The sequence below is a fragment of the Schistocerca gregaria genome, chromosome 5, assembly GCF_023897955.1.
Source record: "Schistocerca gregaria isolate iqSchGreg1 chromosome 5, iqSchGreg1.2, whole genome shotgun sequence".
NCBI classification, from domain to species: Eukaryota; Metazoa; Arthropoda; class Insecta; order Orthoptera; family Acrididae; genus Schistocerca; species Schistocerca gregaria.
Genome location: NC_064924.1, coordinates 323,421,934 through 323,437,927, shown reverse-complemented (window position 1 = coordinate 323,437,927; position 15,994 = coordinate 323,421,934). Strand labels below are relative to the sequence as shown.

The window sequence follows — 15,994 nt, the reverse complement described above, 5'->3', positions numbered from 1 at the left end:
CGCGCTAAGCATAAAATAACTGTGGCCGTTAAACACGTGTGACGTGGGGCAGTGCGGCAAGCTCTGGCTCTGTTAAGTCAGCTCAGCTCAAAGTCTTAATGCTGAAAAGATTTCTCGCCACCCCTCGTACGGGCTTCCGAAAAAATCCTGGAATATATCACACTGGGAAAGAAATATGTTACGTTATAGGTACTAGCAATTTGTTTCATTATACTGTGGGACGTACCGTACATGAGTTCAGCCTTTGCCATTATGGCATCCTCATTTTATCCAGGACAATGTGGTCGCCATATTATAAATAGCAATAATATATCATTGCCCAACGCTTTTGTTCGGTAGGTAACGTTTAATTAGTTTATAAAGGTGATATGTGGGACACTGCGATCAAATTAATTTTAGGCAGATTGGTTAACTTTAAACGCTACAGAAAGAAAGAAAAAGGAATGCATATCTATTTATGGCCCAGTCTTCCAAAATATCTTTATTTGTTTCAAAGAACTAATGAAACTGGAAAGCTTTATTTGTTAGTTTTACGACAACTGTGAGTTTGCACGCAATGTGTATTATGTAGGACATTTCGGTGATTATGGGACAAGTTTTTGGGATGATTCAGAAATGCATACATATTCATCTTAAAATGGGATCACTGATGCATAAGCGACTGAGTCGAAATTTATAAACGAAATCTTTGGATTTCCACCTTTATGTTATTAAAATAATGATGAAAATAATCCAAGTAGAATCATAGCTTTAACAAGAGATTTCTTCGTAGATTAAATAGGGGTACTTTCATAATACTTGTTCAGTGTGGCTTTTCCGATCGGCCACGCAGACGTGCTATCACGCTTCAAAGTTCTCTTGTTTCCGTTCGAACAAACCCGAAACGAACATCACAGGTAGCGAGAGTTGTTGGCCGAAAGTCCCATCGAAATGTTTCTCGTTCACAGGACTTTTCACATGACTCCAGAAGAGGGATCAGACTAAGTGAAACGGCTATCTATGAAACATGACCTGCTGACACGCCCCAACTTAAGTGGGACGTCTAGCGTTCGTATTTGCTAGTAAGATTTTCAAAATGGTTTGGGTCTCCGTCATATTGAGACCATACACGCGCATGAAGACCGAATGGAATGTCTACGAGCAACGTTTGCGGTCTCTCTTTCAGAGCTGCACCCTACACTGGAGCAGTTAAGGAAGCCGAATTTTAACCGAAGAGTGTCTACGCCGGCCCGAATGTTCTCTGCAAATCGCTGTTGTTTCCTCTCCCCAACAATACGCGCCAGTTCTAAATGAAGTCCCATAGTGCGCAAGCCATTTGAACAAAATGCACATAGAAGTCCCACTCGTTTTGTGTTATAGCGAAACAGGAGAGAAAGTGTCAGAGGTATGATAAGCGCGCTGGGGTGGCAATCATTAAAACAAAGGCGTTTTCCGTGGCGGCGAGATCTTCTCACGAAATTTCAAATTCTACATTTGTCTTCCGAAAGCGCTAATGTTTTGTTGACACCCATCTACACAAGGAGAAATGTACATTGTAATAAAATATGGGAAATCAGAACTCGTCCTGGAATATTTATTTGTTAGTTCTTCTCTCGCACTGTTCGATAGACCAACGGTACAGTTCGTTAAACCCTTTACCAGGAGCCTTAGGGCGAGTTGCAGAGTCTTTATGTAGATATAGATGTAAGCACAAGCTGCGATTATACATGCCTTCATTACGGAAATAATGACTACATTACTTTTCACATCATACAATCTCCATTGTATCAGAGAAATTTCCTGTCTCCACCTGTCATTTTGGAATGGTATGATTAATAATGATACCAACTACCTATATCGTACAAAAAAAGATTCATAGGCATTTCGTATCCCACAGACGGAATCGACCGGAAACACATATTCTTTCGTAACTTTCGGTTTAGTTTTCTCGAACCAGGGACAGTTACCCCATAATGGTTCACTTGCTATTTCTCGCTATCGTAGCAACACCCGTGTTGTAAGACCAGAGAAAATATCAAAAGGTGTAAATTGTCATTTGCAGTTTTCTTTAAAAAGTCTGAATTTTGTAGGTTCTGTAAATATACGGCCAATAAAAATTGTTTCCAAGAAGTTGACATAGTAAGCTTTGTTAATAATTTTCAGGACTGAAAACAAAAGTAAGAAAAATAAACTCCAAAAGGCGAACGCGTTTTGAATTCAAGAGTGAAATTTTAATCTCGAAATGAAACGTTCACTGTAGCGAAGATGTCTTTACGGCACAAAGGAAACACGTGTTTGACCCGATATCAAACGGCAGGACCGGCACTCTGCCCTAAAAGTATCTCTTGCGAATAACCGCAGTAATTATGTTAAAATATGAAGCTAGTCCTGAGAGTTCAACAGTCAGAACACATATGGTACTCTTTTTAATCAATTGTTTACTGTAGCAAGAAACTTTAATATCTAATCACGATTGGCAAATAGCACCACCAGGTCCTATTCCCGTTTTAAAATAAAACTGGACTTTTAAAACTCTCATGAACTGTAGTTTCATATGCAAAGTTATTTGTATTTTTGTTATATATGTTTTTGAATCATGGTGCCTTCGTGAGCGTTGACAATAGTCTGTCGGACTGATGTAAAGACGATGAAGCAAGTTTCTGTCTTTTTTCACCAGTCGTGTTGCTCTATACCCAGTACTAGTATGGCCACACAAACCACTGTCGGCCTTTTACCTAGCCGCTAGGCCCCCTCCATCTTCCTTGGTCCATGCATCCTTGTCCAGTTAGTCCCATCGTTCTCATGTCCTCTCTGATGCCGTCGTACATCTCAGCCGAAGTCTTTCTCTCGCTCTGTTGCCTCTGATGTCTTCTACTACCACCTGCATGACGATCTGGCCTTCTCGACACTTTACGTGCAAGGAACCACTTCGGTCTTCTCTGTGTAATCACAGTCCCGAGATCTAGTGATTTGTACAAATCCTACAATTCGCGGATTTTCCTTTTTCTCCTAATGTCTCCGTCCTCCACTGGTCCAGAAATCCTTCTCAGAAGAGCAACTTCAAAGCCAGGAATTTTCTTTCTGTCTTTGGTGTCATAGTCCAGGTCTCTGCTCCGAATAGGACGACAGGTTGAATTACTGTCCTGTAGATCCTAATCTTCGTGGATCTCGATAGAAACCGTGACTTCAGCACCTTTCCGCGATCGGTGCTCTATAAAGACTTCCATATATATATATATATATATATATATATATATATATATATATATATAAAAGACTTCCATATATATATATATATATATATATATATATATATATATATATATATATATATATATATATATATATACGTAGCAAAAAATGCTAAATTTCTCTGTCAGTTTTATGAAACATTTACACCAAAACTGTGTACAATGTACACCGAAAGCCAATGATCATCTATGGCTTTCCAGTCTTCTTTTCACACTCCACACTTACACACATTTAATTAACCCTGTTTCCCTTTTTGCATCCTTCCTATCTCATCACCCATCCTTTATGACTATTAACAATACCAATTCCAATACCTTGCGTCCCGTCGCGGGTTTGTGCTGAGGCTCCATCCTCTATCCTATTATTTATCTCCTCGACACTGACAATATGCACAAACCATCTACACCAACCCACCTTCTTCAGTATGCTGATGACACCGTTTCTCGTCCTCTACCCTAAACTTCAGAAATACCAACGAACCGTCTAAATTCACGTCTATCAGTTTACTTCATATCACAACTAATGTCTCCTCAAAATCAACTCAACAAAAACCCAGGTAATAATTGCAAGACGAACCATGCTCACCTTCTGCCTCAACGCCTTCTAGATCACCATTTACAAGCGTCCTATCCAGTTAACTAATGCACAAAAATATCGTGGGCTAACAGTCGACCCGTAACATGGATATCTTAGCTACTGAAGTCCAGCAGAAAGACCACAGTACTGTATAAGTACTAACTAACCACTCTTGGGATTACATTTCTCCACTGTCCTCCATACCCAGAAAATCTTAATCTGACCAATCCTCTTCTACGACGGCGTTGCATACATATCTCATCCACCGTACCATCGCATTTTTTCAATTTGCCACCTCTTCTAACTCACATCGAGCTCCTTCGAACAACCTACTAAATGAGCAAACCTAACTCCAATAATCCTATTATCTCCCTTCTAATTTCTCTTCCTAGTACGCTGCCGCTACTGCACTGACTCATTCCATCAATCCTGCACCAACACACTCGCCACGTCCTCTGCCAATGCAATTTCAACCGTCTCTGTCTCCCTGACAACGAAATGTTACCAACTATAATTCCCTACTATCTCACCTCATAAGATCTACATTTCTCTTGCTTACCTATCTTTCCCTACCCATTTTTGAGCTTAATATGATGGCCTTACCGACAACCCCAGCTACTCCTCCTTTCCTGCGTATGCAACATTGAGTTCTTCTCCGTCGAGACTACCCTTCAGTCCTCCATACCTATACACGCACCCTAGTGCCCATAAACTCCTAACCTTCTCCTCTCCAACGAATGGCGATTTTCCTAGGGCAGGTACTTCAACTTTCAATGACGGTAGAGTGCTTCATTTTTAAGATCGCGATTTCTAAATCGTGTTTTAAATGTGTTCTTGTTGGTTTTGCTTTGCCTTTTAGCACCACTGTTTTAAAATTTAAAATGACAAAAGTCAAAACATCTCACCTCTTATATATTTTTGTCTCCGCATACACTACAAATCCTTTGAATGAAGAGCGAGTCGCTCGTACTATTGATAGCCCACCACCGGGCTATATGGAGCGCGTGGGGTGAAATAGCAATAGAGAAAGAAAATTACTCTGTCAAGCGACGTACAATCTAACATCAGTTCATTTATTTTGAGGATGCTGACATTTGCTATGTTTCAGCATGAGAATAATTTTTTATAGTCAGCAGACGTGATTGGTTCTGGTAAGCACTGTGCAAGTAGTCTGTCTCTTGACCCAGCTAACGGACACGCAACACATAGGTAACGATGCACGATACCTCACGCTAACCGACCTCACCTTGCATGCTCTATCGCAGCTAGCAAACCGCTACTGCCCTTACTACCCGTCCTACTGTCGCAGAGGTTTTTTTCCCTTGGCGCTGGCCTTGGCAGTTTTTTCCCTCTGCCCTTACAACCGCTACCCTTCGATCGCTTTCGACCACTTCTATCTCCTGATGGACCATGTAAATGAGTAATCTCACCCAGACGCATGGACAACATCACAGCCTGCATCCTGTGACGCCTGATTGAAAACTAACATGCTTACGGAGGTGACAGTAGAACTTTTGGTTTGGTCACCACGTTGGTGCGGGCGTGGAGGGGCCCCATCCTTAAAAAAAAAATCTTTCTTGCGGAATATCTAGCTTTAAGATCTGTTCATAGTTTCAGCTCAACCAGTTTGCAATGGCTTAAAGCTGAATCTGCAGTTACGGTGGTTAAAATAAATACATGCTGTCAATGGTGAAAGTGTTGACATTCAAAACTCAAGCTCTAATTTTCTTCGTGAACTGGAAGAAACCTTACACCATTTAACAATACGACCAAAAGGTAGTAGATCTAGTATGGTACTAGTGACACTTTTTGTTGATTACTACCTACTTGTTTTCTTACATGACTTTATACTTGTCTTAGGAAAGCCTCATTGTCGCGACTTGACTACCACAATCTAGGGAACTGGGAAGCTATCGATCACGCTCAAGTAGGATAGAAACAGCGGATCGGCACATACCTGTGATATTTCCGAGCTGTTGTCGTTGCAAGGGTTCGCTCCTGGTTCAGGGACGTAGAAGGCCAGGGACGGAGTACCGTCTGGGTTGTGAGGCACTCCCATGGATGCCAGTCCAACCTCCGGAAACACGATGATATCCGCACCCTGAAACAAAAAATCGCCAGTTATCTAAAAATTCAATTCATTCCTTCCAATTTTTCGAATTGCGTTTGGCTCGTATCTCCTTTTGTCTATAACCTTAGGCAGTTTATAAATGGTTCGCCGCTGAATCGGCAACTCAAGAGGCGAGTATCAAACAAAGGTCACGTACGTTACTTTTACCAGTGAAACACCACTTCACTAAGAATCTAACTCCCATATATGAAACCTCTTAAAAATTCCGATTGCTCTAATCAGTTAATATGTTAAATATTTCACGTTAAGTATGAACAAGAGAAAATGTTTACAAAAAGTTTGAAATATGTCTAACTTTTGTTCGAAGTCTCTAAGTTCTTCAATCACCCAAGACTGGATAATAATGTCTTGGTAATTTACGCTCCGTATATGGATTCATATCTCCTGGACTTTGTGTCACACAATTATATAATTTTGCGGGTATGTTCAGAGGCATATGTGGATACTGTCTGCAAAATTTGTTGGGAGTGCAGATAGTAGTAAGGAAGTAATAACTTAAAACATCGCGCCTGACCCCGTCAACAGCGAAAATGTATCCAGCGATCAACTTGTTTCCTTTCATGTATTTGTGTGTGTGTTTGCGGGGGAGGGAGAAGTGGGGGTTGCGGAGGAGATTTCTGTGGGAAAACGTTTCCTAAACGTATGAAATTGTATGTAAAAGTATGTTGCAAGTCACAAAGTGCTCTCATTTCAAATACACTGCTGGCTATTACAATTGCTACACCAAGAAGGAACGTATGTGATAAAAGGGTATTCATTGGACAAATATATTATAGTAGAACCGACATGTGATTTCATTTTCACGCAAATTGGGTGCACAGATCCTAAGAAATCAGCACCCATAACAACCACCTCTGGCCATAATAGCGGCCTTGATACGCCTGGGGATTGAGTCATATAGAGCTTGGATGGCGTGTACAGGTACAGATACCCGTGCAGGTTCAACACGATACGACAGTTCATCAAGAGTAGTGACTGGCGTATTGTGAAGAGCCATTTGCTCGGCCACCATTGACCAAACGTTTTCAATTGGTGGGAGATCTGTAGAATGCGCTGGTCAGGAAGCAGTCGAACAATTTCTGTATCCAGAAAGGCCCGTACAAGACCTGCATCATGCGGTCGTGCATTATCCTGCTGAAATGTAGGGATTCGCAAGGATAGAATGAGGTGACCGAGACATGTAACCAATGGCACCCCATACCGTCATGCCGGGTGATACGCCAGTATGGCGATGACGAATACACGGTTCCAATGTGCGTTCACCGCGATGTCGCGAACACGAATGCGACCATAATGATGCTGTAAACAGAACCTGGATTCATCCTGAAAATGTCGTTTTGCCATTCGTGCACCCAGGTTCGTCGTTGAGTACACCATCGAAGGCGCCCCTGTCTGTGATGCAGCGTCAAGGGTAACCGCAGCCATGGTCTTCGAGCTGATAGTCAATGAACTTTTCGTGCAGATTGTTGTTGTCTTGCAAACGTTCCCATCTGTTGACTCAGGGATCGAGGCGGTCAGCATTACGGATAGAATCACGTCAAAAGTGTAGTAATACGTATAGAATCACGTAAAAATGATACAAAATCGATTGTCGGCATACTATTTACAGTGACTGTCCGAGAATTTTCCCAAACTGTTACTTCCTTCTGGTGTTTAGAGGTAAATAGGAGCTTACCTAAAAGATTCCTCCACAGTCGTTTTAATAATGGCGGCTAAATTGGAGAGAGGAACCTTTCAGTTGGTCTTTCGACGGAAAATGTTTCAGAATTAGGGACAGAGAAGCCAGCAAACTACAGAAACGCAGGAAGTAAATTAATTTTTGTATGTATTGAACCACGAACCCAAATGAAATGCGAGGCAGCCATTACAGAGTGGGACAGCAACAACCGACAATTCACATACGTTCATTTTAATCGCCTGTCCACCTCGGAATTAAGTATTTACTAGTGAAGAACGCAAAAGAGAATAGAAAGTTCTTAAAGTCTGCATCTATTTCTAACTGCTAAAATGCACTGGAAGCAGCCTTGAAAGAAAGAGACGCAATATTGTTTGATCATGAAGGTGAACGAAACTCGACTTTTAAAGGGCGGCTTCTGGGGCAATTCTTACCAAAGTAGCATCGGCGTGTGGTGAGCGGTCGGCTGAAAGAGCAGACTGCAGGCGACTGCAGCTCTCAGTGAGCCTCTTGCGGCACCGTACCCCTACCGTGATTACGCTATGCACATCGGCCTACTAGGAGATGGTTGGCCAGAACACGCTGACAGCTAAAATGTCGGCAGGTTTGCTGCCCCTTATGACGGACAATCCAATACTGAACGGAATCGACGAAAGGCTACGACAGGGCCGCCTGGAGAAAGAATTTGCACCAAATTGGTAGTGTGCTTCCAGGTGTTCTGCCGAGCTCTTGTTTTCGTTCTACGCATAATATCTCGACGACCGGCCCAACCATCTTATTCAGGTGCTGCGAGTTCTAATGTTGTGTGTAGGTCTACACGCTGCCTCGACCCGAACCAGTCTGTGAACTTGCGTTGCTGTCACGCCGCTAATGAGAGACGAGTTCGATTCCCGACACCCATTACGCCTTTTGATGCTCTTCTGTTTTTCATTACGTATTCCGTGAAACGGAAATTCTCTATTCGTCTTTCAACTCTGGTGAATGTTATGCCTGCGAGATTTTAATACATTTAGTTCCGGAACCCACGCGTTATTCAGACTGAAGGCACTATCCGTGTTTATCAAGTTTTCTGACATTTATTTCAATAGACTCGTTAATGAGGCTGTCACAGAAAGTTGGCGTTTGCACTACGATACTGGTCTCATCGTTTTTCATTTCATGGATATATTCGAGGCAATGGTCGGCGGCAACTCTCACGTGTGACGAATTCTCTCTCACACTGGAGCCAGGTTTGAGCGCCATGTAATCAGTAACCGTGCGTCCAAAAGGCCGCACGTAGAAACGAGATTTTTCGATGCTCATATCTCGGATTCTATTCGTGAGAGAAAGGTATGGTCTGGACAGCTACAGAGCTAGTGACCATATGTATACCCAACAGAAGCATCTTCCTAGTGTTACTACCCTACACTACACAGTGAAAGAATGAATATTACTGCCTTCCTCCTGCTTAGGCAAATCGATCAAATCAGGTGGATCTTTTTGCATTTGAAGGTCTACGGAGGGATTTAAAGGCTTATGGAAGCACCATCAGTTCATAGTCGGTTCTTTATGAAATAACAAAAAAGGGTTTTATTACTGCCTCAATACATTCTTTTCATGTGAGTGAGATGTACTGCTGTGCTACGGAAAAGAAAGACACCAGCGGAAATATGTTACTATCGGGGCATAAAAAAAGGCGAACAAACTCCTTTTTAAAAGAACCTGACTGCAATGTGGAGTGCCAGCGATCACATTCAACTTTGCTCAGAATCTTTAAAACTTTTTACTAAAATTTTGGCATGTGGACATATTCGTCCTTTCTTATGCTGAGAGAGAATGAGATAGCGACAGTGGGAAAGTTGCGGAAAGGTAATAAATACCGGAAGACAGTAGAGAGTCGTTGTGGTATGGGATGGGCGATGGAGAAATGGTGGTGTGAGAGAAAGAGCGGGGCAAAGTGCCAGTGAAACATACTTTACAGCTACGGAACAGTGCTAGGAAATGTGTGAAGGATACAGAGCCAATGGGAGAGGAATAAAGAGAATAAGTCAGTGAAAGTGGGTGAGAGACGGTGATAACGGTAGACGGAATCTACTACAGCGGCAAACGAGGAAGACAAAGATAGTGACAGTGAGAAGAGACACCAGCAGTGGGTAGGAAAGAGTGAGATAGTAGCAGTAAGGGCTAGATGGGGACATTGGCAGTGAGAGGCGGCTGTAGTTGGAAGACAGGTCGAAGGAGGCAGTGACAGTTTTAGACAAACACAAAGAGTTAATGACAGTGAGTTGGACTGGATGAGTGAGCGAGAATGGGTACGTGGCATTGGAAAGGTTTGAGGACTTAACAGCGATGGATTAGCAGGTGTGAGCGAGTTAGAGATAGGTGGCATTGGAAAGGTATGAGGACTTAACAGCGATGGATTAGCAGGTGTGAGCGAGTTAGAGATAGGTGAGCTTGTGGGTGTGGTATGTTAGTTGAATGTTAAAATTAGCATGAATATTTTTTGGGAAAATTTTTAAAGATGCTAAGGAAGGTGTGCTGAATAAGCTCGTACCCCACTTTTCAGTCACATATTTGTACTTTGTAGCAGAAAAACATTCGCCTTTTTTTGTGCTCCGGTAGGAGCAGTTTTCCGCTGAGTCTCCATGAGTCTGGCTTCCCACATAACATCATTAAGAGTACCACCACCACTATATGGACTTCCTAAAGCACGAAAGGAAATAATTCCTCTGATACCAATAGCTGATAATATTGGCGCGTCTACAGATTAGCGGAGGAAATATTATTTGAAATGCTGTCCCAGCGAATATATGCGTAAGTGCGGACATCACATCTGCAAATCCACAGACTTTTTACAGTGCCTAAGTCAATTTCGGCTCCAGGATACGGATATTATGGTCAACTTCGATGTAGTCTCTCTCTGTTCAAATGATCCATTTCCTGATTCTTGGAACTAATCGCCGAAGAGGTCGACAAATGTTTCACAGTACTTTTGAGGCACGTTTACTTATTTCCTATTTGATGGAAAAATTATGAAAAAACCGACGGCGTGGCGCTGGGTAGTCAGTTATCACCTGTCGTGTCGAAACTGTGAATAGAACATCTTGCAGCAAAGGCTCTGGAATCCGCCAGGTTGGAACAGACATGTTTCCATCGGTATGTAGACGACACGTTTTTAGTGCGGTCGTATACAGGGAAAATGTTCAAGAGTTTCTGAAACATTTAAGCACTATCCATTGTAGTATGAAATTAACGATGTAACTCGAAAATGAGAGCCAACTACATTTCCTCGACATGATACTTAACAGAAGAATGGTCGGATAAGAGGGTTACATTATATGTAGGAAACCTAGGAACAATTATCGCTATATCTCCACGCCTCGAACTACTATCGTCACAAAGAAATTCGGTCCACAAGACTAGCCGTCGAACACTTTTAGACAAGGAGAGCCTCGCCGAAGAGTGTTCCCACGGAATGGATACTCAGATCGTCAGAGTGAACGAACGTGGGAGCCAAATTTTAGAAAGTTTGAGAAAGAGACTGAGACTGCGACGGAGGAAGAGAAGCCAAAACTCGCTTCTCTGTCACGCATGCTGGCCCAGTATCATAAAATATCCGGTAGACACCTAAGAAATCATGTCATACTGTGTATTTCGCTCTTTTCAAGCAGGATAAATAGTATTCTTTGTAACGTTAAAAAGAGGATCTAGATCTCCGGAAGGCGGATGTGCATCGAATTACATGCGGATGTGGTATGTCTCACATTCGGCAGACTATCAGAATAGTCGAGGGGAGATGGAACCAACATCACCGACATACCCGACAGGAAGGATCAGGCAAATCAGCTACACCGAGCACTGCCTCGAATATCATAAGGAAAGAAACACTACCAGATAAGTATCGTGGTGGAAATTCCTTGTTTCTGAGACAGCATAATTATGGAGCCTATCGAAATAAAGATCGTAAAAAGCCTTATAAATATGGAGGGCGGTTTCAACTTACGTAACGTTTCTGAGCCGAATCTCAGTATATTAAAATCTCTCAGGCCGCTTCATTCACCATAGTCGGAAGACGGTGAGAGAATTCGCTTTTCAAGGAATATCAGTTCGAGCTGTGGAAAACAAAAGAGCATCAAAGGGCTAATGGACGTCGTATCGAACTCGGCTAGGAACAGCAGCGTGAGACCAATAATGGTTCACAATGTCGCAGGAATCCCATGCGGCGACTACACACAACACCAAAACTAGTAGCACCTGAAGAAGACGGGTGGGTCGACGTCGAAATATTCTGCAGAAGCACACCATTAATCAGCCGTGCCGACAATACCTGATAGATCGTACCTCAGTTTTGTTCCCTAGACAGCGTGCTTCCAGCAGTAAAACATAATCCCTACAGGTCACCCTTACAGGGAAGGCTGCGCTGACCTCTCTTACTGCTTTTTATGCACTGGCGTGGAGGCGACTCCCAGGCTCTGTGGTTGTCCAATCTCGAAGCAGCACCCCTGGAGCACACCGAAAAGAAAGGTCTTCCATTGAGCCTGCATGACCACGAAGGTAATTTGAAATAAACAGATTTTTCCCTTCGACCATCTATGCCATCTAGGGAATGACTTTTAATAATATGCTTGGTGAGTTTCAGTGTTATTCTGACCTCGTCATACGATGCTCCTGTATGTAAGTAACACATCAGTGTGTCCAGAATCCTGAGCAAAATTGGTTTTGTAGGAAAAATATACACACTATTTTTTCCCAATCATTTAAATACACATTATTGATCCTTGACTGCGGTCAAACGAATACTAATTTCTCATTCGTACAAATCTGTAATTGAATAAATAGAGTTTGTTAAGATGTACGTATGTGTGTATGTATGTAGGTGCGTGTATATGTTCCACATCTCTTCCTAAACAAATTGATCGATTGCAACCCACCTTGGTACACATGTACCTTACTATCAGGCAAGAATCGCTGTGGTGGTAAGAACCATTAGCGTCCATAGTTCAGGAGACATGACGTCATAAACAATGAGATGCGTGAAAAACTGCCGCATTGTTCGTAATGTTTAAGTTCATTGCACCTTTGCTATCAGCCCTATTCCAATCGAATTTTGTGCACAGTATCGACAGGTGGCGCTCAATGTACCTACAAAATTATACCATTGTATAACACATAACTCAAGTGACGTGTCGTGATAAACACTGAGATGTGTAAAAACGGTCACGTAATTCATGACATTTAAACGTTTTACTAATCTGATAATAGCTGTATTCGCAACATATTTCGTAGACAGTATTCACATATGTCGCTGAATGTACCTACGGAAACATATCATTGTACGACACAGAACTAAAGATATATGATATCATAAACACTGACATACGTGAAAAAATGTTGCATCATGCACGAAGTATTAAGTAGTTATTCTTTACTACTAAGATATTCATACAGTCGATTTAACTTACGGATATCACTAGCACCTGGCAGCGCTTTTCACAGCTTTCAACTGTGAAGCGCTAACGCCTGTAGGAGAAAACAGTAGTTGTCTACAGAGCTATGAAGAGGCTACAGAGCCTGCGAAGCAGACGGCCCCAGCTTTCAGGAACTGTACCTTTCCAATAGAAAATTGGACAAAAAAATACTCGGGCAGTACCGTGTTTGTCAGCTGGTTTTATATAAACTGAATGATTCCGTACTCTTTCTTTCTAAGGGCTGAATGAAACTTTCGCTAAGGCCTATGTCCGTGGGTATGAAACATCTACGAGAAGTCTAAGTTTATAATATTTTCTCCGCTAATGTCTCAGTGTTTTTATTTCGGATGCACACGAGTCCTCATGTTACAAAACCGTGGGACAAGAATGGTGAAAACAACATTTCTGGAACAACGAGAATTCCAGAACAATGCTTCTCAACATTGATGTATTTTATATGACCGCTGGAAATTTGTACCAGCTGGTGTCTTTTCCTCTCCTTACACTACTAATACGACACGCTGTCAAACATCTGCATGAAATATGTTTCCATTACCTGTTTCTTGACAGTAAATATGAACACAACATTACCAAGACCATGTGACATTTCATTGTTAAAAATTATAATACAAGTAATTCCATTCGGTGTCAACGTTTTGCTCACGGTAACGTGAAATTGTGTTCGAGTCTTGTTCACAACTTTTTTTAATTAATGAAACCATGAAAACTATCTGCCTCTCATGAAAACTGTATCAGGTCTTTTTCTGGTTTTGGTCTTAAATTGCTTGTATTGTCCTTCTTTTACTCATCTAAACTTCGAGAGACTCAAAAATTGCTGTTCCTTACGTAAAAATATATAGAGTTTAAGCAAAGGAAACGCTTTGAAATGAAACGGATGCAGCAACAACTGTTACTGAGCATTGTCTCGTGAACAATGACAGTTCAGTCCGATTTCGGGCATCTGTGATGACGTGGAATTAGTTTTTCACTAAATTATTGACATACAGTCAGAAAGGATTCATAAAATATCGTTCTTGTGAAACACAACTAGTTCTTTAAACTCATGAAGTAATAAGTTCTATCGACAGGGGATGGCAAATTGATTCCATATTTTTAGATTTACAGGAGGCTTTCGACACCGTTCCTCACAAGCGTCTTCTAATCAAACTGCGGGCCTACGGAGTATCGCCTCAGTTTTGCGACTGGATTCGTAATTTCCTGTCAGAAAGGTCACAGTTCGTAGTAATAGACGGAAAGTCATCGAGTAAAACAGAAGTAATATCTGGCATTCCCCAAGGAAGTGTTATAGGCCCTCTATTGTTACTGCTCTATATTAATGACACAGGAGATAATCTGAGTAGCCGTCTTAGATTGTTTGCAGATGATGCTGTCATTTACCGTCTTGTAAAGTCATCACATGATCAAAATGACTTGATAATGATTTAGATAAGATATCTGTATGTTGCGAAAAGTGGTAACTGAGCCCGAATAAAGAAAAGTGCGAAGTTTTTCACATGAGTACTAAAAGAAATGAGCTAAATTTCAATTACGCAATAACTCGCGCAAATCTGAGGGCTGTAAATTCAACTAAATATTTAGTGATTACAATTACAAGTAACCTAAATTGGAACGATCACATAGATAATATTGTGGGTAGAGCAAACCAAAGACTGCGATTCATTGGCAGAACACTTAGAAGTTGCAACAGGTCTACCAAAGAGACTGCTTACACTACGCTTGTCCGACCTATTCTGGAGTACTTCTATGCGGTGTGGGATCCGCATCAGGAGAGATTGACGGATGACATCGAAAAAGTACAAAGAAGGGCAGCTCGTTTTGTACTATCGCGAAATAGAGCGGATAGTGTCACAAACATGACACGTGAACTGGAGTGGCAATCATTAAAACAAAGGCGTTTTTCGTTGCGACGGGATCTTCTCAAGAAACTTCAATCACCAGTTTTCTCCTCCGATTGCGAAAACATTCTGTTGGCAGCCACCTACATAGGGAGAAATGATAATCAATATAAAATAAGAGAAATCAAGGCTCACACGGAAAAGTTTAAGTTCTCGTTTTTCCCGCGTACCGTTCGAGAGTTGAACGGTAGAGAGACTGCATGAAGGTGGTTCATTGAACCCTCTGCCAGGCACCTTATTGTGAATAGCAGAGTGATCAAGTAGATGTAGATGTAGAAATTCGAAATGCATGACTACTGATAGTTATTTACAATGTTACACAACAGCAATATATCCGAAATCCACAAGCCTTCACGATTTGATAACGTATTTCGGGTTACCAATTTTCATGCTTTGACACAAATCGACACGCCATCCGTAGGTCTACTTTCGAACGATAGGACACAGTTCGACAATGGTCGAATTTTATGGATAAGAGAACATTCTGCCGTCAACGAAAGTTTGCCACAGATCCAAGCGGATTGGTGGTCCTTGAAATTCGGATTTCAGACTTTGACAATCTGGGCTACCTGTGAATGTCACAGGAATAAATTAAGAATTTTACCAAAGTTCTGCTTTGTTGTTTCTTATTGTAGTGCATCGATGAACATGCGAAACAAAACGGTGCCTTATGACGTCTTTGGCTTTTGCACATTCTGAATAGCCCTATATGGAATGTACAAGATATCCTTTACACCTGCCGCCACAATGTTTCGTCCTTACCGTGCAGTGAATAGCCCCTTTGTATGTTTGTCATTTTCATTCCCCAACATGAGAGTTGTTTGAGAAGTTTGCTCTTTATAGATCGTAGTTCAGTTTAGGTGGATCTCAGTAAAGTGGAAATGGAAGAAGGCTGTTCTCATTTGGAAATATATGGATGGGGACTTCTAGTTCTGTATTTTCCGTAAATCGCGTAAAGTTGGAAGAACCCATCTCAGAGAAGATGGAAAACTGATTGCTAGAAGTTTGGCTTCTAGAT

General features: G+C 41.7%; 1 protein-coding gene across 4 annotated transcripts in view; it reads right to left on the bottom strand.

The window, feature by feature from the left end:
- Window positions 1-15,994, bottom strand: part of LOC126272290 (uncharacterized) — a 369,363-nt gene that overhangs the window by 68,318 nt on the left and 285,051 nt on the right. For all 4 annotated transcript variants that reach the window (XM_049975054.1, XM_049975052.1, XM_049975050.1 and 1 more), the window contains exon 4: window positions 5,765-5,908. In XM_049975054.1, the coding sequence (XP_049831011.1) occupies window positions 5,765-5,908 (144 nt within the window). The remainder of the gene's footprint in view (window positions 1-5,764; window positions 5,909-15,994) is intronic.